This window comes from Panulirus ornatus, chromosome 25 (assembly GCF_036320965.1).
Source record: "Panulirus ornatus isolate Po-2019 chromosome 25, ASM3632096v1, whole genome shotgun sequence".
NCBI classification, from domain to species: Eukaryota; Metazoa; Arthropoda; class Malacostraca; order Decapoda; family Palinuridae; genus Panulirus; species Panulirus ornatus.
In genome coordinates, this window is record NC_092248.1 from 8,024,203 (window position 1) to 8,049,191 (window position 24,989).

Below are 24,989 nucleotides of genomic sequence, written 5' to 3' on the forward strand. Positions count from 1 at the left end.
CTGTTAACAGCATGCTCTACATGGTCTCCCCTCTGGTCCTCTCCCTTTCTCCCCTCCCCGATTATATTTGCCATACCCCTGGTTTACACAGGGATGACCACTGATCTGCGGGGGTGGCCAGCGCGCAATCCTCTCCAAACATCCGGGTAGCCTACCCACAGTTGCAGCAGAGAGAGCTGGCACGCTACAGTCTGCAGATACTTTCCTAAAGTGCAAAATAACGTGTAAGTCCCATGGTGCTCTTATGAAAAAAGCAAAGAATGTCGATACAGCAATATCATTCAATCGTAATTCATTCGTAATATCATTCTAAACTAACCAAATATAAAAAAAATCTCCCCCCCCCGTAATACCAGGACCCAATTTGTGCAGAGACATGATCGTCTCGTTACCAGCCGCGCTTCGCATCCCTATTTTTAGACAAGGAATCATCCATTGCTCACCTAGAACAACATACAGCAAGCAACAACAACCAAACATCAAGAACAACAGTTATCTGGATAATGAGTCCAGAAACAGTAAAGCCACAACAAATGATCAAAAGTAAGAAAGATAATAATAGATGATAACAACGAAGTGAGCATAGTTCCGTGAAGCTGATTAAACTAGGATATGTTAGGGTGGGCTAGGTAAGAATAGATTACGGAAGAATGAAACCACCACCAATAATAATGATGATGATGATAATAGTGTGGAGGTGAAACTGATGTTGAGTGGATCTGGTGTGTTAGGGCCTGATGACTGGACGATAAAAATCACAGATGACGCCGTGTTGTTAGCTAAGTCAGAGGAAGAGTTGGAGAGAACGGGTGAGCCTGTTCGATGATGGATGTTGGAGGAGGAGGCTGAAAGCGAATAAAAGTAAGACAGCTTTTGAAAGGGACTGGAGTCAAGTTGTACTATCAGTTTGCATAGCGTATAATTGAAGTTGTGGATGGGCTCAAATATCTATAAGTAAAGTTTAAAAAAGGATGGTGCAGTGAAATCTAGAGGTGAATATTAATTTATGCAAAGCAGAAAATAGCTGTGTGAGGGAGGGTGGGGAGGGTAGGGGGGATACTGAAAGCTCTTGTGAAAGGGGAAAATTTTAGCTTGTTACTGTGAAAAAAGCTTTTTTGTTTGAGTACCTATCTCAGTGCCGGTGTGTGGCTGTGAAACGCAGGCGTTAAAAAAAAAAACGTATGATTGGAATACGAGGATAGGAAAAATGAAGCTGTGGGGTTTTGCAAAGTCATCAGAAAGGTAAGTGAAAGACAATCTTTTCGGATGGTATGGTTAAGCAGAAAGCATGACACATAATAAGCTGGTCGAGAAGATATACAACAGTTCAAGGAGAGAGAGAGAGAGAGAGAGAGAGAGAGAGAGAGAGAGAGAGAGAGAGAGAGAGAGAGAGAGAGAGACCGCAGAAGAGGTGGACAGATGTAGTCTGTCGGATGGCTTACAGTTGCTCACAGACGGACGGAAATTAGACTCAGGACTGTCCAGAAGGGATCTGATTGGGGCTACGGATATTTCAGATGATGTCACAGGAATGACTGGGGACAGGACGCAGTGAAAGCGTTCTGTGTATGGATTTGGTATGAAGTAATTTCATTTGACAAATACATTTTGTGTGTACATTGAAAAAGAGGTACTTTTATACGCGAGGAGGTCAAAGTTTCATAGGTTGAGCACGTTTTAGTGATATAAGGCTTAAGTACCTCATAGACCCCCATTACACTGGAATGGATTATTACTGGTATTTATGATGAAGATAATGATAATGATAATAATAATAACACCACCGCCACCGACATGATTGGTAGTATTAGTAGTCCTAGAAAAGTAAAAAATAGTACGGTTTTTATTATCATAAGATGAATCATCAGTTATTACAATAATCAGTCCTGATGTCTGTTTGAGTAATGTGCCAATGTGTGGACGTGATTCCTGTCAGTAATCAATGGAAGGTCAAAGGGGTGAACAGGTTTGCAGCTCGTTCTGTAAACAAACGCATGCAGAAGCTGATTACTCACATGTAAACAAATGCTTACAGAAACAATGTTAACGAATCGTGCAGTAACAATTATTAATCCCATGTCCTGTACAATATACGCAAGGAGAAACTTCATAAATTAGTAGAAACAAATCCATTAATAATAACTCATTTATTTGAACAAGTGCACGCGAAAAACAATGATGAAGCCAGTATTAGATACACAAAGTATTACACCAATAATCAATCGTGTTAAATCACAGAAAAGTATCAAATCGACGTAAACAAAAAATAATACGCAGCGAATTAACGCAAAAATACGAACGGATTTAAGAATTAAACCAATCATACAAATTTGTGCGAAACGGTGTCGGTAAGAGCAAAAAGGAGAGAAAACTTTCCATTGAAGTGAAAGATTGATAGACAAGTTAATCCTGAAAACAGCAAAGAATACAGGTGGAATTAGACAAAATCGTATTCAAATCAAAAAGTAAAACTCTGAACAATTTGAGAAATGATTTAAGAACAAAGGCGAAACTAGTAGTAAATTAAGCAATGAGCAATTACTATTTCAACACAGAATCTCCAAAGCAAAGAAGTCTCATAAAATTAAAGTTCAATAACATCCAAGCGTGCAAGTCTAGCAGAGAATCCTGTTGTAGCGGATGATATAATACCAGGTAAAGAAAGCAAAGACAAAGAGGAAGAACGAACACAAAGGACCTTGCAAAAAATTATAAATAAAAAAGTACATGGAGAAAGCAGGAAATGGGTGAAAGAAATCATATAAACCAAGTAAGAGAGGGTTGAAGATAGAAATGTGAAAATTATAGATATTTGGATATATATGCAACGAAAACTTACTCTTGATATAAAAAAAAAATGTTTTGTCGTGAGCTCACATCAGCTGAAGTGTTTGAAAAACGAGAGAAAATTATGGGGCTATTTTGACCACGATGTTTCGGCCTTGAAGTGTTGCCACGTCACCGGACTACCCACATTTAAAGGTCGACCTAGACTGGCGGAGGAATGCACTTCTGCTAGGCCACAGGCATTCACATAAAGCTGACCTTTGCCTATTTTAAATGTCAGAGACGAGACAAATATTTGATGTGGTACTTGTTCAGCTCCATTTAAAGCTGACCTCCGGCACCTTAGCTTTACCCGCAGGATAGACCGTTGGGGATTTGATAATGGCGCGTCTTATCCAGTTGTGATAAATTTTATACCAGTGTGTGAATCTTTTTCGTAGCTCCATTAAGGATCGTCTCTCGACCACGAAACATATTTTTCCCCCGCCTGAAACTCCCGGATCACTTACATAACCAACAAAATGCTTGTGTTCCGTATTTATACACTACCGGTCATTAATGACTTTACTCCGTAGCTGCAGACTCCCCCAAAGCGTAAAGCTTGAATACTATAAAGGTGTTAATTACGCCAAAACGCAAGGCATATAAATGGCGATTTGTTTACTAATTGCCCGCATAAAGCCCGCTGCATCCCAGTGTGTGATGATGACACGTGGCTTCATTTACAAATGACACGGAAGAAAAACAAGTTTATTTTAGCATCAAGCATGTAAGACAGATGATTAGAGATATATTAATTATAAAGTTGGGTATAACCTCCCACAAGATCTAGAGAGGAGCGGGGTGTAATATTTCCTCCAACAAGATACGAAAAATGGAGGCGTATAATCTTCGACGAGATCGTAAGACTGAAAAACGAACAAGTTCTATTCAACACTTTTCACGGGAACCAAAATCTGGACACGTGTTTTCATATAAAGCTAGGTTCAAGTTCTTAATATAGTCTCCCGTTTAATGTATAATAATAATAATAATAATAATAATAATAATAATAACAATAATAATGTAATACTATTACTACTACTACTACTACTACTAATAATAATAATAATAATAACTTGTCCATCAGGCTTCCTATCAGAACAAAATCTCTCCTCCAGGCTTCGTGGCAGACAAAACCCTCTCCTCCATACTTCGCATCAGAAAATCCCTCCGCTACAGTTTTTTCTTTTTTTGGGGGGGCGGGGCGGGGGGCAGAATAAACCCTCTCCAAGCTTCGTGTCAGAATAAACTCAGTCCTCCAGGCTCTGTGGCAGAATAAAACCCTCTCCTCCAGGTTTCGTGGCAGAATAAACTCACTCCTCCAGGCTCTGTGGCAGAATAAAACCCTCTCCTCCAGCTTCGTGCCAGAATAAACTCACTCCTCCAGGCTCTGTGTCATAACAAAACCCTCTCCTCCAGGCTTCGTGGCAGAATAAACTCACTCCACCTGGCTTCGTGTCAGGATAAACCCACAAGCCACAACCTGAGGACGCTGGGGAGGTAGTAAAACCAAAATGACACCCACAAAATAATTCATCGTAGGTTCCTCATCGGCCTTCCTCCCGCAGGAGGCAGATCTAACCTCCTCAGTAGGGGAGAGTGATGGACGAAGGTACAGCTACACCCCCACAGGTACCCTCCACTTGTTTCTCTATGAAAACCTGTATGTTAACCCATGTACTGCCCATGAGCAGTGTTTTAAAATATTCACACGCCAGGTTGAGTTCAACATCTCATCTACTTTAACAGGGCAGGCTCTGGGTGTGAGGGGCTCCGGCTCCACCAGGATGCGACTGACTGAAATAGATATTCCCAACTGAACTGCTCGACCAGTGTAAATATATTGAAGATATATTTCATAATACACAGTATCACTGCGACTCCTGACGACCAAAGGCTATAAATATTCCCAGAAATAAAAAAAGAAAACGTTTATGTCCTTCTTAGACGGAGCACACCTTCTATATCTTGTCCTTACATCACCAGTAATTTACAGATCGTAAAAAAAAAAAAAGAAAATAGTGCTCTTCTCACCAATACATGGATTCATCTGGTGAGTTTACAGTATCCCGTTCTTTATAAACTGTCGCAGATAATTTGTTCTTAACACATCCTGTCTTATAAGCAGTCGTGGCTGGTTAGTATATTGCACCAGACTTACATGCAAACACTCAAAGCCTCCTGACACGTAATTCCCACGGCCTTTTTTTTACGTTTTGAAGAGGAGGACGTGTTTCCCATATCGACGAATCACAACGTCGGTTAGTCTGCCCCAAGGTTTTGTTGAACTGTTTAAACGCTGAATGAAATCGTGATCAAAACATTGTATTTGTTCAGGCAGCGCACGTCACTGACTTGACTCCTGATATCCTACTGGGGTTCCTTTGGCTGTGTAGGTAGGGGGAACCTTAAACCACCCCCCTGGAGGGGGGGGGATACACGACGCCCCCTGACTTTTGGAGAGGTTGCAGTGGACCCCACCCACCCCCATCCCCCCACTCGCAACACACCCCCTCATCCCCCACCCCGAGACCCACACAGTGGAAGCAGTGTCCCTTTACCACTGAAGGAGAGAGAAGGCAGCATCCTGACTCCAGCAGTGGATCCGGTGCCCCCTGACACCTCCCACACCGGGTGCTTACTCTGTACTCGCAGCAACCTCCACTGTATACCCAACTAACTGCCATGAAGCCGTGGTACTTCAGAATTACCGTGGATAAAAACTCGTAATAATAAACGCGGTACTTAGTAGTTGTGGCGAAGACAAAATGCTTTCTTGAGCACAACGGTAAAATGACCAAGACACCGGGGTCAGATCAAAGGCTAGACCACCCTACCTCAAGGAGCATGCCATCGTGCTCAAGGAACATACCATCGTGCTCAAGGAACATACCATCGTGCTCAAGGAACATACCGTCGTGCTCAAGGAACATACCATCGTGCTCAGAGCATACCGTCATGCTCAAGGAACATACCATCGTGCTCAAGGAACATACCATCGTGCTCAAGGAACATACCATCGTGCTCAAGGAACATACCATCGTGCTCAAGGAACATACTGTCATGCTCAAGGAACTAACCACCGTGCTTAAGGAAAATAACGTCGTGCTCAAGGAACATACTGTCATGCTCAAGGAACTAACCACCGTGCTTAAGGAAAATAACGTCGTGCTCAAGGAACATACTGTCATGCTCAAGGAACAAGATGTCGCTGTTCAATAAGTTTTAATAAATTTCTATCTAGTGTTGGCATCGCCCCTACCGTATATGGCTTCTGGGAGAAACATATTTCGAGCGTCACATCAACAAAATTATCGAACTGCTCTGCCCGGGGTCTCGACAGCTGCTAGACACACGTCATGTATTCTCGCTGCGCGGGTCTTGCTCTCCCCTGCAGGAGAACACTCGCCCTCCCAGGAACACTAATTCACCGTGTATGACGTGCACGCGCCGCAACCTGGTATGCCATAGGCTAAATCTGGTAACCCAACCCCCCTTTTGCAAAGCGGTACGACCTTTTCAATATGTCGATACGACCCTTGCGTATATGGCCTTTCACCTGACTCATATGGATAATGCCCGAACAGTATTCCTCGAACAGTTCACTTTAACCTGAACAGATCGGTACGTTACCCTGTATTTCCCCTCCCTTGAAAAAGAAAAAAAAAAAATGGTATGCACGGGATTTTACGATGTGCAAAGCTAATTATCTTATCGGCACTCCCACAGCCCTTATCAGTGATATTCAGGAGGTCCGCGTTATCTGTCTAGCAAGGCAGTGTCAGAATATGACTCCTGAGGACATTGTTCTGCTTCACTGCTGTGAGTCATATCATTACGAGTACCTTGTGAGTTAATACCTACTCTGCCACACTACTGTGTGTGTGTGTGTGTGTGCTGTGAGCACCTAGTGGGTTAATACCTACTCCCCTACACTGTTCTGGGCTGTGTGAGCAGGTTATGTCTCGCTCACGAGGTTATTCTATGGTGTATTTCCAGCTCGATTAGATACTGTAAGCTGCCTAGGGTAGTATACCGCCTTACGTCACATTAAGCCTACCTAGGCCTATAGGGTCTGTTGTGGGAAGACTAGCAAAACACAGAAGCCACTTACAACCATCCTAATATCTAGAAGGCTCTAAAAGATCACGGTAATAGCAGTGTTTTCAGCTTTTCGAGGTTAAATTGGTGACAAGGTTTCCCTTGGCATAATAACATGGCATATAAAGCACCACTAAATGTGTTAGAACCTGACTTGAGCAAGGAAGGGCCATTAGAAATAAAATCTCCCTTTTCCCTTTCAACAGCTTTCTAAGCTTTAAGAGAAATGTGACACAAAAAAAAAATCAGCTCCAGAGATTTTCATTTCCAGTTCCACTTTTCAATTTCCAGACCCGACAAGAGTCGCTATAGATTCAGGTTAGAACACGCCTTGGCACCTGATATCCGGAGACGGCAACCACTTTTCGCATCCAGCAGCAGCAGATGAGTCGACTACATGGAGAGTCTGTAACGCGATGTTACGAGCTTTAGAATATCTGTTATAACTGTCCGACCACACTGTGCCATGTCACCATTTTTGCGCCACCGGGGTAACACGCGAGGCACAGTCGGCACAATAATCCAACTGGTGACAGCGGCAAAAACTAACATCACTCACACAGTAAAATAGCACACCGCTTATCTCCGGTAAAGCCTGGTATAGAGAGAAAGCTTTAATGATGTTCAGTGCTGGAAAGGTCATTCATGGTGACGTGAGATGGCAAAAGAGATGTGGGTAGGTGATATTCTCGCTTTGCTGACTTTTAAGGTCGTCATTAAAAAAAGGAAATTTTCATAGGTCTCTTTAATTACATTAAATCATAAACTAAATTTCTTTTCTGAGATGAAATGTTAGATATGATAGCCTGATCTCAAGGCCCAAGAGCATAGCCAAAGGTCGTACCGTCATTATCAAGGGCTTAAGGTAACTGTTAATACGAAAGTTTATAAATATTGTTTTTACAATCAAAGATCGCGATAATGTTGTCTCTGAAATATAAACTACATATCAGACATTTTTTGGTTTATAAATCATGGATGGATACAGTACTTTATTATCCTTTATATGTGTGTGAAAAAAGAGCCTTAAACTTATTACAATTATAGTTTCGACGTTATTTAGCTTGAGTAATTAGATTAAAGCCATTGTATGGCTAGTATATCAAGCCGTTAATCATAGCAATACAGGTAAGCTGCTGCAAGTTTACAAAGGACCCAGTTATCTGTCGATCATGGCTAACAAAAATAAGTAACAGAACCTGTCAAACACCACTCCCTTGGTGAAAATGAAAACCTTAATCATGTGTGCGGGAACTTTAAGGATGATTTACGAGAGAAATTGATGAATAGCCAAGAAACACACAACAAAAGGTGACAGTGACAAGCGTGTTTTAAATCACAGCTACTCTTGGATCAGTTAGAAAGGTAACAGGATGATATGTTCAGCCTAAATTATACTTACAGTGCCGATTTACTAACAATAACTTCAGCGTTCACACGTTTTGAATTACCCCTACCTAAATAATGGTAATATGTTATTTCATTTTCACAAATCTGGTTCAATGAACAAAATGTAAAGACTATCTCAGAAATAGATTTATTGTCTCATGTTCTTCGACTGCAAAAGCACTTCTTATAAACTCGCCGTTCCCTTTAACCTTTTGTTCGACACCCGTGGCGTCCTGATGCTGCTCACACATTCCCTTGTCACGAAGGCAACTGAGACGCGGACGGACGGTCTGTGAGCTGCCAGGAACCGGAAATGTTCCCTGGTGCCTCGCACCACCCACGGTTACCAGACACCACCAGGGACAACCCTGTGGGCCTCTGCTGCTCTAACAGGCCGCCATACGTCATTCTCGCTCAGTTGTTGCGAATACAAAGTGCTGAGAAAGCGCTTCGTCTGTCTTCGTGTCATCGGTCATGAGATGGTGCATTCGATAGCTGTCCCGGTAACTCGTATCTTAAAATCTCAGAGATGAACGCGTTCAGGAGAAACAAGAAGGATACCGGATACTTTCCATAACAAGGATCCCTCTACAATGAGAGCTAAGTCCTATCCTGATGGAGAACAGAAACAATGGCTGATATACCCCATTTTGCTGCTTGGAAATACATTTCCACTGGTCATGCCGAATAGACCAAACGGATCCTACTCTAAGTCACTCTGGAGCTGGTTATAAACGGGATTAAGACAGAACTGTGACCCAGGGAAGATTGTTACGTAAAGGTCTTTATTCTAAATAACCCCTCACCATTAAGCTTAGTCAGCAGTATCAACTGGAACCTTCATGACCTGACACTGAGGCCGAATCTTCTGCAGTGTTAGGTGTTGCGAGAGTGTAAGAAAGATCACCCTCATAAGAACTGAACACACTATCTAATCTCACGTGAACCTGCCATGCACACATATTTACAATATATCTGTATATATTGTAATTTTGAATGTAACTTTGTAATTCACATTGGCAGGAAATCGAGATGAAATTTACCAGGGCCTGATATGTAGGCCACAAGACGCCAGTTTGATAACATTACTTGTACTGGAATAATATCCTGTTTGCCATGGAACAAAAAATCAAGCAAATGGGCTCTAGGATGTGTACAACATGACTGGTGGGACACGATGAGTCAGATTCATCATTATATCAATCTATTCAGGGTTATCAACGTCTCTGCATATAAATGAAGGTACAAATAACGCTAAAACTAAGGCATATTATAGGCAACAGCCCCAAAAGACTGCAAAAATATGATGGTAATGGATAGTATTCTCTGCGTTTTACAAGGCACCAATCCGTAAAAATTTCGAAAAGCGTGATCGAAGATATTCTATCATGTTAACACCTAATCAAACCTAGCTCAAAATAAGAGGATTAGGGAATAAACCCCAACTGCGCTTTCAGTAACAATAATCATTTTGAAATCGAGAATATCTTGTAACCGCTTTTTAAATATTTCCCGATAAACCTACTAATCTCTTGTTAGCCTTGATATAACGATAGTTTTTCATAATCAGCCAGCTAGTCAGCGGTACTGATGCTATTTCAACTGTCAAACTAAACTATGTTCGGAGACTGATCAAAGAGTGATTAAAGGCAAAACTCTTATTGCGGTATTAATGGAGTTCAAAGAGAATATTACCATGGACAGACGTGATTGCGTAGCCACATCAGAGGAATAATAATTATCACATTTGACATTGTGCTTTATATATATATATATATATATATATATATATATATATATATATATATATATATATATATTTATATATGAGAGAGAGAGAGAGAGAGAGAGAGAGAGAGAGAGAGAGAGAGAGAGAGAGAGAGAGAGAGAGAGAGAGAGAGGGGGGGGTTTGCTATGAGATTTTGCTATTTTGCGCGAAAGGAATTAATTCTATGGCTGTCACCTTGGCACTATTGCCATCCCATGGTGTTCGTTACTTCCGTTAAGCCAGTCACCTTAAAGCATGACCTGTCTCAAGGACACGTACACCAGACAGTCTAAGGGAGGGTGGAAGGAAATCACTACCACATACGAGATATGAGGAAACCAGGTCACCTTGTTAAAGCATGTTAAATGTCAGTTTTTCCACGACTTCATTCCATTATTATTATAAATGGATGGTGATGCCCGATGTCGGTGTTCCTGTCTTAGCAGTACGGTTTTCATGTAATTTTTGGGACCTTTATATTCGTGATATATTTACTAAACTACTATTATTAGAATTTCCAGTTGTTATGTGAATTTCAAGAAAAATGCGTTTTTGGACGAGTTCTTACAAAACTGTTTCACGGGTTGTGGAAAACAGGCATTAAATTTATACCGTCTTTCCACCGAAATACAATGTAAAAACCTTTTACAGGTCACGGAGAATTTTGATAACCAGGAATAAAGAGCAGTGAAGCCGACCCTTAGGCAATGACTATTTGTTACAGTCGTGCAGGTGTTCACTGCCTACAAGGAATATATAAATGGTGGGCGTCACCCCACAAACGATTATATGACTGCGTTGTGCGTCATACTCGGAACGTATGAGACGGTACCAGTGCGTCACACACAATTCAATCATGTGCGTCACACCTCGAACGTATATGGCCCCGGTGCGTCACATCTCGAACGTTATATATGGTACCGTTGAGTCACACACTTCGACTACGGTGTGTGTCACCCACTATAAATATATAACTTGCTGTATATCACGAATATATGACTGTTCTGCGTCACTGACAACACAGATTACGTTATTGGATGTATGGCGAAGCATACGTCACTGGCACAAGATTTATTTTTAGCAAACCTGAAAAATACAGGTTAAACTTACTAAACTGTTGATCTGTAAATCCTACAATTTCTGCAAGTTTCAATAACATCTAAGGCACAACGTTCTATCTATCTGGTGTGGTAGAAGAATCCCAGCTCTATCCGCCAAGCTGCACTAGCCTAGTATTGACAAGAGATTATTACTCAACAAAATCTCGGTTTTTGGTCTGGTAATTTGAGGCTTAAAGGTTTCTCGTACAACTGTTAGTAAATGTAACAGGACTTGCTTTGTGGTAAATGCTGTACTAATAAATCTGGCGCTTAAAAGTAATCCTACAACTGTTTGCACATATAACAATTAACTTCTGGGTAAATGTTGTAAAGATAATATTCCATACCTGCCACATATGACTACTTGCATATATTCATGTCAGGACATGTTCATCTACAACTGCCCAAGTTAAAATCCCAAGCCACATCTACTGATGAACATACACGAAGTCAAACCACATCTACCCACGTCCTAACACTGGTCCAGATACGCACAGACGGAAATCTACCCCAATCCACTTACAACACTCCGATTCCCACACACTACGGCCACCATCCCACGAACTCTTTCCTTTGCAATCGCACATACATATCTGCCCATACACTCGTGCACTACACACGTTCAACTACAAGAATTCATATATACTTTACTCACATTTCCCCACGTCCACACATTTATTCATGAACACGCCTACCCATATACCTACTTAGGGGCTCACATGCTCCAACTCACCCGCCCAACAACCCATGCGCTCCTACTCCACAGAAATACACCTACCCACGCTAATCCACCTAATTTTGCCCACAACGCTCATCCACACCACATAAGCTAGCCACGCCTCTCATACAAAACATCCACCAGCATAGCATGCAAGCCATTACTACCATAATCTTACTTTCCCTCACATGTCTGAACCACAGACAAAAATATATGTCCTTTACTTTTACTTCAAATCATAAGATGTAACATTTACTTTTACTTCAAATCATAAGATGTAACATCATTTTTCTAATCTGACCTGAAATCCAAGTTTTTTTCTTTTTCTTACCAAAAGCAATACTGTTGATGTAAACACCATATGAAGCCAATATTTAAGTAAATCGTCAAAATTAAAGACTAACAGAATATCACAACAGAGGTTAGCCATCTCTGGCAGCACACTCACCATATATTGAATGAAACATAAGGCAGGTCCCATATTCTGTCATCACTAACGTAACCAGACCTTATCGCCATGTCGCGCTAACAGGATATTCAATATACTGGAATTTTTGCCTATCTTGATAGACAAAAAATTCAAGCAATGACGTCGAAAAAACTGTAACAACATAACGTGGTCCAAAGAATTCAGGGCATCCATTGTAAGCGGGTGGTAGGCAAAGCATTTAACTATTTTTCAGAGCCTTCACCTGGCAAAGCCTAGCCATTGCAGTTACTAATCTATTATAATCATTTGGACTTTGCAACCTGAGGCTGATATTATCTGATAAACACCACGGGTAAGAGGACGACCTCCACTATGCAAAGAGATCCTATTAACAACCGGATTTCGGTCCGGGATTCCTCAAAAAGATACCACGGTGTTGACTTACAGTATCTTTTAATGGGTTGTTGAGCTTGAGTGATGGTAAAATGATAATCAAATAAATGGAAATCCAGATTGGAATTTGTACGTGGGTTCCTGGACGCGTTGCTATGCCTTTCATAACAGTACAACATATTCACCCCCAAAATCAGCTCGACCTTCTGTCGGCCACCATCACCTGATCCATAACCTTACCTAACCAAACCTGACGTAGCTTAACTCATTCTGTTCCTTGCTGAAACAGGACGAAACCTCTTGGTACGAGACTCCATTGTTATGAAACTTTCAGCACTGTGTGAAACTATGCGTGTCCCAGCATTTCATTAATTAGATAACTGTCAAGATACCTACAGACAGGAAACCTAATCGTTAGATAGAGCAAGATGATAAGGCTTTGTCTTTGGATCTTCTACTACTACCTTAAAATAACAAAAGGACAAGCTTACCTTAAACGAGGATGTTGCAATACAATCATGTCGGCAAAATCTTACATGTTCATGGCTGGGGATACAATCATGTCGGCAAAATCTTACATGTTCATGGCTGGGGAATCCATATTTTCTTCATCTACAGTAGAAAGAAAGACACTCTTCACACGGAGCAGAATAAGATATTCCAATAATACAGGAAAAAATATATACGATTAGCTACCGCCTCTTACCTCACATAAGAGTACGAAGATGAATGACGTCATCAAATTAAGGGATACAGGATGAACTGGTGACATTTTTCAAAAGTTTTGTGTGTAACAAGGATTTACCGCTCTAGTAAAGTTTATTACCTATTTTTCGCATGGAGAATAAATAAAATTACATTAGATATATCAATTAGCAATTAGTTATCAAACTAGAATCCAGGTTAATTATATGCATCCGAATTGGACTGGAACTTTATCGAAATCTAATAATGATTATTAACTAGTTGGTTAGAGAGAGAGAGAGAGAGAGAGAGAGAGAGAGAGAGAGAGAGAGAGAGAGGAAAATTAGTCATCAAAGAACTCATTCCAAGAGTCTACATTTCCCACGACTGGAAGAGCACATCCTTGGTCTGGAGACTTTTAAAAAGGTTCTGGACTGTTCCATAAAAATTGGTCTTAAAGTGATATATATATATATATATATATATATATATATATATATATATATATATATATATATATATATATATATATATATTCATTTATTATACTTTGTCGCTGTCTCCCGCGTTAGCGAGGTAGCGCAAGGAAACAGACGAAAGAATGGCCCAACCCACCCAATACATTATATATATATATATATATATATATATATATATATATATATATATATATATATATATATATTACGATTTTTCTATATCTTGTATGTATCTGTAGAGTCAAGTGGGTAAAGCAAAGGCACTACTACTGGTGTAGAAATTCCTACCCCAAAGCGACGCTGTGATGGAGACAATGGCGAGAATGTCTGGTAATTTTACTAGTGTTTCCTGTGGGCGTTGTGCACGAAGGATGCAATTAACCCTGTCACCGCCAGACATATTGTTACATTCTCCTCTGCGAAAGGAAAGGATTGTTATTGTCATTAATACCCGTGTTTTAAGCTAATTGAACATCAACGGAAGTGTACAAGCAAATAAGTTATACTCATGTTTCCTTGGTTTTATTTCTAAAGAAAAAATCTGAACTGATTCAATTACGATGACGTGACTCATGCAATGCATTGTTATCGACATCTTTATTGATCTTACGTCGATCTCGGGAAAGTTTTATTAAAATTTCACATATAACACTAATGTTTGGAGGGCCAGCCATTGTTCAAAAACCACTTACGTTATGTTCAGTCTTATACCATTCATTATCCCTGTTGACAAAACCAAACGGAAATACTTCTGACGTAGGAAACTTACCTTTCCCTTTTCTTTTCACATATTCAACTGTACAATACTTATGAACAGAGATTATAATTACTTTTTTTCCTTCCTCTATTAGTAGAGGATGGTCTGAAGGGATGGCGTTGAGTTTTTTAGATGAAAAGATTATTAATCAAAATAGAAATGACATCAGTATAAATTGTATGTATACAGTGAATAATAATACATGGAATCGATAATGACAATGGTAATTTCATTATCAGTAATGAAGACTATATACGATATATTTTGTCATAATCTAAATGACTAAAGAGGAGGGGTAAAAAAAAAAAAAAAAAGCTTCAGCGAAGCAATCAGACCTGGAAATCCGCCTCATACAGTATTACGAGTTTCCTAAAACATATACGACAACTGCTCATACATCAACGGAAGTCATGATCCCAAAGAACGTTGGAAAACATTTATCGAAGGACGCGACATCTCAGCTGTTCCTCCTAAGCACACGGAAAGAGATTAAAGTTTTTGGGTCTTTGGAAAAGTTCTCTTGAGAATCGTCATTTCCATTAATTCTTTAGAAGTCTTCCTGTAACCCGATCTCTTATTATCAGGTTCTAAAAAAAATAATTCGACAATGAGGAGCGAAAATAATAGCTAGTCTCGCCATTAACGTGTTATTCCACATTTGGCAGCGGGAGAACACTGCTTGCCGGGCCGGGGACCGTGGAGAAGTAATTTCAAGCGTTTAGAAAAGCTGTTAGTTGCATTTTGAGGTAAGAGATGGATTTGTCAATAATGCATACTCAACATATATAGTATATATTATAGATATACCAAATGCCATACTAGCTATGTCTGTTGTATATCAACTGACATATTTCTTGTATCTCCCGTTTCCCCTCCTTCTATAATCAGAATTCAGGAAATGGACTCCTTTGCAGCGAAAAAATCCTTGACATGACTCTTCTAGCCAACTAACGATGATACGCAAGCTGGCAGAGTCCGGTAACTTATGAGTGTCTGTGTTCTCTTCACATAACAGCTCTACGAACTGAAACGTAACTCGGGAGTTTGAAGACTGTTCCTTTACTGTGCTCCGCCTCAGTTCTTAAGTTGCAGGGAAGTGATACGGTAATACGTTGTCGAGGGACAAACAAAAAAAAAAGGGGGGGGGGAGACTTTGTTAAAGTATCAAGTAACCGAGTTACCGAACTTTGTTACCCCCATTATACAAGAAATGGCCGATACGGAACGCAGTAGTTAAGGCACTGTAATTTCATAAACCATGTCGTCACCTTCACAACACTGTCCAAGAGTAATCCATATCAAATAAACGTCAGAAATCAGCTCGAGGCAGCGAACTGTATCCTCTGTCAGTCAACATGGTCGATTTCTAGAAATATTCTTTCAGAAACGAAATTGTTTTGCGTCGCGTTGAAGCCTTGGAAGTATCAACCAGGCACCGAGTGAAATATTATCCAATGTCGTATGGGTTCTATGCAGCGCCAGATTTCATTATGCAAATATACGATACTTGAATAAAATATTCTATATCATTTATGCATATATTGTGACGTGTTCTTCGCGAGAGAACACGATGTTACGACTTTTGGGTATGATGCATGGAGGGGATAGCGCGGCGCGGCGTGGCGTCTCACCCTTCTCCAGTAACTTGACCACAACTCATCTATTGATCCCCTGGTCAGTTACAGCCTCACACACACATACATCGATCTGCCACCCACGCCTCCGTTAGCCCGCCGGGAATAACTTGTTTGTGCCTTAGGTTACGGATCAACTCGCCCCAAACAAATTAATATTTTTAAGGCCTCAGCGTTTTCTATTCGCTTTGGGCTCTCACCGGAAAGTTTCTATAATTCTGATGTACCTTTATCAAGCAACCATATATATATATATATATATATATATATATATATATATATATATATATATATATATATATTTTTTTTTTTTTTTTTCATACTATTCGCCATTTCCCGCGATAGCGAGGTAGCGTTAAGAACAGAGGACAGGGTCTTTGAGGGAATACCCTCACCTGGCCCTCCTCTCTGTTCCTTCTTTTTGGAAAGTAAAAAAAAAACGGGAGGGGAGGATTTCCAGCCCCCCGCTCCCTTCCCTTTTAGTCGCCTTCTACGACACGCAGAGAATACGTGGGAAGTATTCTTTCTCCCCTATATATATATGTTTTTGTCTGTTTGACTACCTATTTGTGTGCAAGGATGAGAATTTGACACTCGGTGTCCTATTTCTTACCGTATAAAATTATTGTCCCCTAATGTATTTTGTTTTCATCATTTCTTAAAACACATTATTCCATTTGTCCATTATCCTATTACCATAAAAAGTATAGCTTAACATCCCTGCCTCTTCTTTTGTTTTGTCATCACACTTATCAATTTCTATTTAAGAGTGGCGGTGCGTTATTACCTGTAAGTAAATTAGGAGACAGGGACTCACCTTTTATTCAAGCAAATACATAACGTGGTCTAACTCTCAAATGTTTCCACGTTACCTTCATCCTTAAATCAAAATAACATAATCCTATCTTTACTCCCATGCATACTCCTTATAAATCTACGCAACTTGCTGCTATCCAGTAAAGTGGATTGAACAGTCTCCATGCATCATATTTTTGCTTAAATTTTTCTCCAAAATTTTGTCCTCTCAGTCATATACTCACTCAATCCATTGTTCAGTTCATTCTCACCCTCCTCTTGCTCTTGTGCTCATCATATTCCTTCCTTTTTATCCTTCCTAATTCCATTCTTCAAATGGCTCAACCTTCTAAACATTCTTTACCTTTTAAATTCTACAACCACTCTTTTCTGTATTCTGTACTGTATATTCAAATCTCTATTTCTTTCTTATCTTATATACTCTAGTTGTTCAATATTCCAATCTCCGGAAATCCAACTCCCCAGCTTTTATGCAACTGTTATCCTGTTACTGTGACTAGTGTTAAGCCATTCTTCAAATGGCTCAACCTTCTAAACATTCTTTACCTTTCAAATTCTACAACCACTCTTTACTGTATTCTGTGCTGTATATTCAAATCTTTATTTCTTATCTTATATACTCTAGTTGTTCAATTTTCCAATCTCTGGAAATCCAACTCCCCAGCTTTTATGCAACTGTCATCCTGTTACTGTGACTAGTGTTGTTCTATGTAATGGTGGAAGGTAAAGTTATACCTCATACAACAAGATCCATCCTACCTGTAAGCTTTAGTTTACTGTCATTAATTTTCTTCATCCTCAATGCTACTATGAACAACTGCTGAATGCCAGTCAGTGTCTCTCCCAAACAACACGTGAAGAGTACAGGAGAATAACAATGTATCCATCTTCATAACCAAACCAGACTTAATTCAGCAAGACTGCACGAGTTGGTTGTTGTACTTTTGTGGTGAACTGGGCGCCATTCAACTGCACTGGAATGTAACTAAAAACTAATCATATGCATGTACATATTCACAAGGTAAAAAGCAGAACAAACATATCTATCTGTCTAACTAACTATCTATCTATAATCTAACATTTTTCAAACAATCTATATCTCTGATACCCATTTCCTCCAGGAACCCCCATCAACTGGGTGGCCACAGCAAAAGCGTCTCCACCTTCCCTTGTCCTCGCATGCTTACCTCGCATACACCATTCTACACACTCTTCCCAAGTTTCTCTCCCTCCTGTAATCTTCCACTCTATTTTCCCATGTAACAGGGAGTCTTCCTCTTACATCAACACTTTTAGTTGCACTATTGGACACTCCTTTTTTACAACATGCCCCAACCTCCTCAAAGTATCATGTCTCACCAACTCTAAAATTCATTCCTTTTGCATTCCCTGCCAAAGCTAATCTCTCATACACCCCTTCATTACTTTCTTCACTTCATCTAGTCATACCATATGCTCCTCTCACATTACTCATTTCCACAGTCTGTATTACTGACCTGTCGGCCATTTACCGCATCAGCAAGGTGGTGCAAGGAATAGATGAAGAAAGGCCACATTCACTCACATACATTCTCTAGCTGTCAGGCACAATGCAACAAAACCATAGCCCCCTAACCACAAATAGGCCCTACAGACCTTTCCATTATTCCCTTGTTTGCTTCACATGCATTGGCTCAGTTTACTGACAAACACATTGCCCCATGCATACTACACTGTTTCAATTAACTTTTGCATTAACCTCACTCACCACCCCAATCACAAACAATTCAAATCAAACAGCCATGGTGAAATCATACACCCCTGCCACAGACCCACGATTATCTGGAACCAATCACCTCCCTTTCTTCCTATTCACACACATGCCTCAAACTGTGGTGTGTATAATGATGTGGAATTGCACTGGGAAGATTTAAAGACCTAAAAAACCCTATTATCACTTGCTAATAACTGTTCTAAATTAAATATGATTTTTACACATGAAACAAAAAAAAGATTCATGTCATATATACAGTAAAATAAGGAAAGCATCCTAGGTGAATATCTGTCACATATTCATAAAGAGGTCAGAGAACATCAGCATACCAAGTGCCATTTATTTTTTATTTTAGTCCACCTGACAAATATGATCCATAGAATTTTGTAATGTACTGTACTGATATACAGGGCAAAGCTTTTCACATGACTGAAACCATAAGTACCAATGTGATACTATTCACCAAAAATAGGCTGCAGCACGACCATAGCTTTTGCGTAATGAGCCACAATGGGAAAAGTTTCCAGGAAAATACATTTCTTAATTGTATAAGTAACATGATCAATGCAATAATTTTCATTTACTTAGAAAATGTGTCTACTACAAGTTAATCAACTTTTAATGAATCAATCAAGATATTTGACAAATGAAACCTTGGTCTTTTCCAATGGTACACCATTCTTTCAAAAGTGCAGTCTCATACATCTTAAATTGTCATTTCTGTATTCTAATAACTAATATTGTCTTGATCCAAATGTTGATCTCAAAATCACTTGTACATTTCACTCACCATTCATATTTGCATCAAAGTCTAAAGAATTTCATCTCAGTGATTTCCTTTCTCAAATATTTAAAAGATTTTATGAATCTTTCATTGCCTTATGAATTATTTAGAATCAAGATATAATTTGACTTGTCATCTTGAAATCAGCTGTACACTAAAACTCTTCAAATTCCAAATACTCTAATAAGTACTAAGATGCAAAAGATACCATTCAAGTTCCATTAAATTGTTCATATGTAAAACATTTATAATAATGCTTGTTTGTTGCAGACCTTAAAATTCAATTTCTAAAATATTTAGATTACCAACACAGTCTTGAATATATAAAGTCATCTACAAAATTCCAAACTGTAATGATGTACCATACTCAAAGATATAAATTCTCACTTTCAATTTAGCACTTCATGAATTTGTAAGTGAGGTATCTGAACACCCAAGTTATTGGTTATCCATTCTGAAATATGAATGAGAATATCCAATATTATTAAACAAACCAGAGTAACATCACACAATATCTACATTCAGACTATTTACAGTCATCCACATTATACTTTAATTATTAACACATTAAATTCATCAAGAGCTAAATCAAGGATAAGAGAGCTATATCAGTTAAGACAGCGACTACATCCACACAAAAAGGAAAATGACAACCGAGAGGAGGAGAAGACACAAACGGTCACAATTGGATATCACAAATAACAGTTTACATTCTTAAACATGAAGGCTCATGATACTTAGACCATTAATATTAATAGAAAGCACAACAATGTCCTTTTTTCTTAAACATGAATTATTGTTCAATCAATGCTGCAGCCATCATTCCCAGTGCAGTAGTGGAATGTTGCTAACTGTGGTAATTGCTATTGGTTTGGCACAATAACAAGGCCCTGACAGAGCTTGAAGTGTTGAACATTGAGCAGAGGTAAATAGTTCAATTGGTACTAAAATTCAAGTCATCCATGTTAAACCCAGAAGTTGCTCTGAAGCTTATGAATTTGGCCATATAAAATTGGGGCTAAGCATTACATGTTCACTTTTGAACATGGCAAGCATGATGAGGCAGAATTTAATGCATTGAAGAATGCCCAAAAATTTGCAACAAAGGAATCTGTACAAGAGCTACCTAGGACAGGACTCGCCTACAGTAATTTTTTCTTATCAGTACACAGAAGGAACAGGACAATATCTTTTTACAGTTGGAATCTAGAAATGCTGGGAATATAAACCTGAGGCACACCACTTGGTCTTGGCCACTAACAAAATTTAATTGTCACTAGTCCGTCCACCTCATTGTGCAGATTAACAATGTTTCTTGTGCAAGCTCTGTTAACCATAATTTATGGACAAAATTATTCTCAAAATCTATTGGTTAACTGTCTCAAGTAACTTGGCACATTAAACCGGATAAGCTTCAAAAGTTTTTTGAAAAAATTGTTTAAAGCATTATATGTTATGAATGTGTTGTGAGGGGGAAAGAACATTCTTCAGATTCTTTGAGAAAAAGAAGGCCATGTCTACATTTTTGAGGTGTGCCAGGGCTGAGGGAAGCATGAACTGGACACCTACATAACCAAATGAATATACTGGGTCTAATGACCCAGGCACCCAAGTGGCCACACACATCGACTTAATCAAGGATGCAGGATGAGTGTTTCTGGCTACTCAGGCCCACTTACAGTCATCTATTTAAACGAGAGAAGAAATAGGTACTTGTACGAAACCACACAACGTTGTGATACCAGTACTCAATATGGTATGCTACAAGTTAAGAGGCACAGGGTCACCACGAGCAAGTATATAAAGCTCTGGGACAGCACTGGCCACCTTTAACTACATGTACTTTGATGATTAAGAATCTGTTTTACACAGACTTAAGGGCATCATCAGACTGGATTGTTCATGAGCTTGTATTACAGATTTGGGTGTAGGCTACCTTGATCTAGGGATTAATACAGAGCAAGCATTGGAGACCATCATCTATGGGTATTGTGAGCTAAAATTGCCAGTAAGACTGCATTATGAATGATGTCTACACCAACTAGCTGCAGAAATAACAGGACTTTCTTCTCCAAAGAACTGTAAATCTGGGACTTCATGGTGTATGATATCCAAAAATACTACATTTTGTTGTCTAAGGTCATTTGTCAAGATTAATAAATAACCTAATAATGGTCATAACCATTATCTGGCAAAAGCTTTAAACACCCTGATTAGGAATCACATATACTGGCTTTGGACACCATGTGCCATGGTCACAACTATTTATATTGGACACTTGGGGTGGGGCCTAAGACAAAACTACACAATCATCAAGGATTGCAAGCACAGGCTTTAGACACCAAGACTATGTCACAAGAATAGATATTGGAGATCTATAACCAAGATTATAAAACTTGGTTTTGGACTCTTTTTTTTTTTTCTTTTTCTTTTTTCAATCAGGTCATGAGCACTGGCTTTTGACCCCTTCAACCCAAGTTACAAGCAATGGCAGTCAACTCCTCTAGACAGGGTTCTGATCACTTAGATATAACACTATGAGCCTGGGTTACACAACAGTTGGCATGGGTCACCATATACCAAGATTAGGCAGTGACTTGCATGCCATGAGCGAGGGTCACAGCTCCTAGCTGGGGTCTCTGAGAGCCAAGGACACAGCCATGGGCTGGGGGGTCATCATGGAATGGTTGCACTGTGTGCCTGCCTTCAGTGGGGCTAAACTTAACTGGCTGCTCCAAACATAGCTAATAATCACAGCACAGATGACTGAGTCTGCACTCAGTCACATTCAACTAGTTATAAAATATGTACAGAGCTATTAATTCAACCAGAATTAACTTTCATAACTTAAACTGTCCACAACTACAAGGCAAGCACACAGCATAATTTATGGAAGGGGTCGATTTGTTCCCAAAACTTATAATACATTTATTACAGACTGATAGACCTGACCTAATTTCAGGATTTAGCTGATGAGTAGAATATATCTTGGAGAAAACTCAAACAAGTTGAAATAGTCAATACAGCACCATTTTAGAAGAAAGAAATATTTACAGATACATTTCATATATATACCACTTGACACTGAAAATTTTCAAGAGATTTTATGACATATTCATTAAAGTTTTTAAAACTTCTAATAATGATTGTGAGCATGATCTACATGACAGGTAGTCAAAATGGAATAACAGGGAATTGCGTGGAGTTGGCTGAACACAACCTAAATATGAACTAAATATTCAATGGTCCTTTGTTAGAGTACTGTAAGGCACTCATTTGTCATCACAGACATTAACGCATGTGTCAGTAGCCAAACTAGGGTACTGCCAGTCACTCAAGATGCAGTAGCACTTCAACTATCAAATACTGTAATCAGTCAAGGTTGAAATCTACTGCAGTCAGTGGTCCCTTGACTTAGTCTTGTCAGTCAATGGTCCCATGGTCGGACCTACATTGACCAGACAGTAATGCGGTGACTGGCTACATGACCGGTACACTACACTCTCATGCAGTAAAATCAATGCGGTCCCATGATAGCCCTGACGTTACATCGTGGGCCTTGAGGTCCATTTCCTCTAAGTTAAAGAGGTCCAATTGGTCCTGATTATTAGAGAGCAGAGGATCACTTTGGTGCACACTTATACCACTCCTACCACTACTACTGCTTGTACTGCTGGTACTGCAGCTACTATGGTTACCTCCTCTATCACTGCAGCTACTACTACAACCACTGTTATAACTACTGCCCATACCACTATCACTGTTGTTACAAGATGCTGACATCAGTTGAGATGGTGGCCATGGTGTGGTAAAGTTTGTAGATGATGAAAGAGCTGGGTCATGAGTAGGAGGGAGCAAGGAGTCAAGCCATGATGCAACATCAACATCGTCATTCACTTCCATCTTAACATCTATTGGTGGGCCTACACTCACAAATGGTTCTTCTGGTCTGTGTGAAATGAGGAGATCAGGAGCCATACTACTATGTTCCAGTGTGTGCTCTAAGGCACCAAGCTCCATGCCCTCCAACACAGGTAATTCCAGGTCCAGTGGAAGATCTAGACTGGGTTGGTTTGACCCCTCCATCACCAGGTCAGCAAAGAGTGAATGTGAATTTGAGCCACTGGTGACGACTGGAGAAGGGCAGGAGTTGGCAACACTGACGGCGGCTGATCCTACAGAAGTTGCAGACGAAGCAGACGTGGTGCGCTGACTAGAATGGTGCGGTGGAGGTGGGGGTGGTGGTGGTGGCGGTGGGACCACAGCCTCACCTATGGTTGAAACAGAAGTTGTTGTGTATACTCCAGGTATAGAAGAGGTTGAGATTGTGAAAGTGACTGGTAATGCACTTGAAGTGGTGCCAAAAATAGTTGGTGTTGCAGCTGATGTGGTAGTATACACAGATGATGTAACTGGTGTAGTAGTGAAAACAGGTCCACTTCGGCTACATCTTATTTGGGTTGGAGTGTGGGGATCCTGGGCCGCACTAGGTGGCAGTTCTGAAATAAATATCAAAAGTTAAACTAAAGAAGAAAATGTTTATTTTCATTATTTTTCATTAGAAGCAAAACTATATATTCTGATCATAAAACTGTTTATTGCTTTCAAATTCTATTTCACAAATGCAAAAGAATTTTTCTTTTCATCTTACCTCCATTTTTAATCAATATTTCCAAAACATCATCCACTGCTTGACTTTTAACAGATAACTTTCTATTCGGTGCTTGTGGAGATAATTTAGTTGAGATCTGAAATAAAAAACATTTAGGCCATCAATAGCAACAGCTCATTACAGATTATCATCACTGTAATGATATCTATCATTTCATGCTGGGGACACATACAAAATCCTTTCATGTGACTTTATGGGGTTTACATTCAACATAAATTTCTATTGTCACTAGTCACCCCATGGTGACAACAGTCACAGCTTCTCTGCCGAGTGATGGGGCGAGCTGGCCTTGATTCTATACTGATTCCAACATGAAGTCACCTAATGATCTGGACACGTCTCCAGATGCCATATGGATTGCCTGCAAGTTATGATTGTCATTCCAAATAACGATGACTGCTTTCAAGTCAAGACAACTTTAATGGGAGTTTAGCAGTAAGAGCCATATGAACCTCAAACTCAACTTTCAGAAGCAACCAGCATATTTGATCACTTTGCCTCAATGTGAACTCTTGATCTTCCCATTCTCCTAATTCCCCTAGGGCCATTCATAAAAAGGTTCCTTAATTCTCTATAAATATACTCTCCCTTCACAGTCTTTCCTTAAAGGATGTCCAAGTGTAGGTTGATGTCCATTATGACACAACCCCTGACATTTTCAGTATAAACATGATCAAACTTG

General features: G+C 39.7%; 1 protein-coding gene across 5 annotated transcripts in view; it reads right to left on the reverse strand.

The window, feature by feature from the left end:
* Positions 1–19,177: 19,177 nt before the first annotated feature.
* Positions 19,178–24,989, reverse strand: part of Mrtf (Myocardin-related transcription factor) — a 174,486-nt gene continuing 168,674 nt past the window's right edge. For all 5 annotated transcript variants that reach the window (XM_071677448.1, XM_071677450.1, XM_071677446.1 and 2 more), the window contains 2 exons: positions 24,287–24,383; positions 19,178–24,134 (listed from right to left, as the gene is read on the reverse strand). In XM_071677448.1, coding sequence (XP_071533549.1) covers positions 23,140–24,134; positions 24,287–24,383 — 1,092 coding nt within the window. In that variant the 3' untranslated portion in view covers positions 19,178–23,139. The remainder of the gene's footprint in view (positions 24,135–24,286; positions 24,384–24,989) is intronic.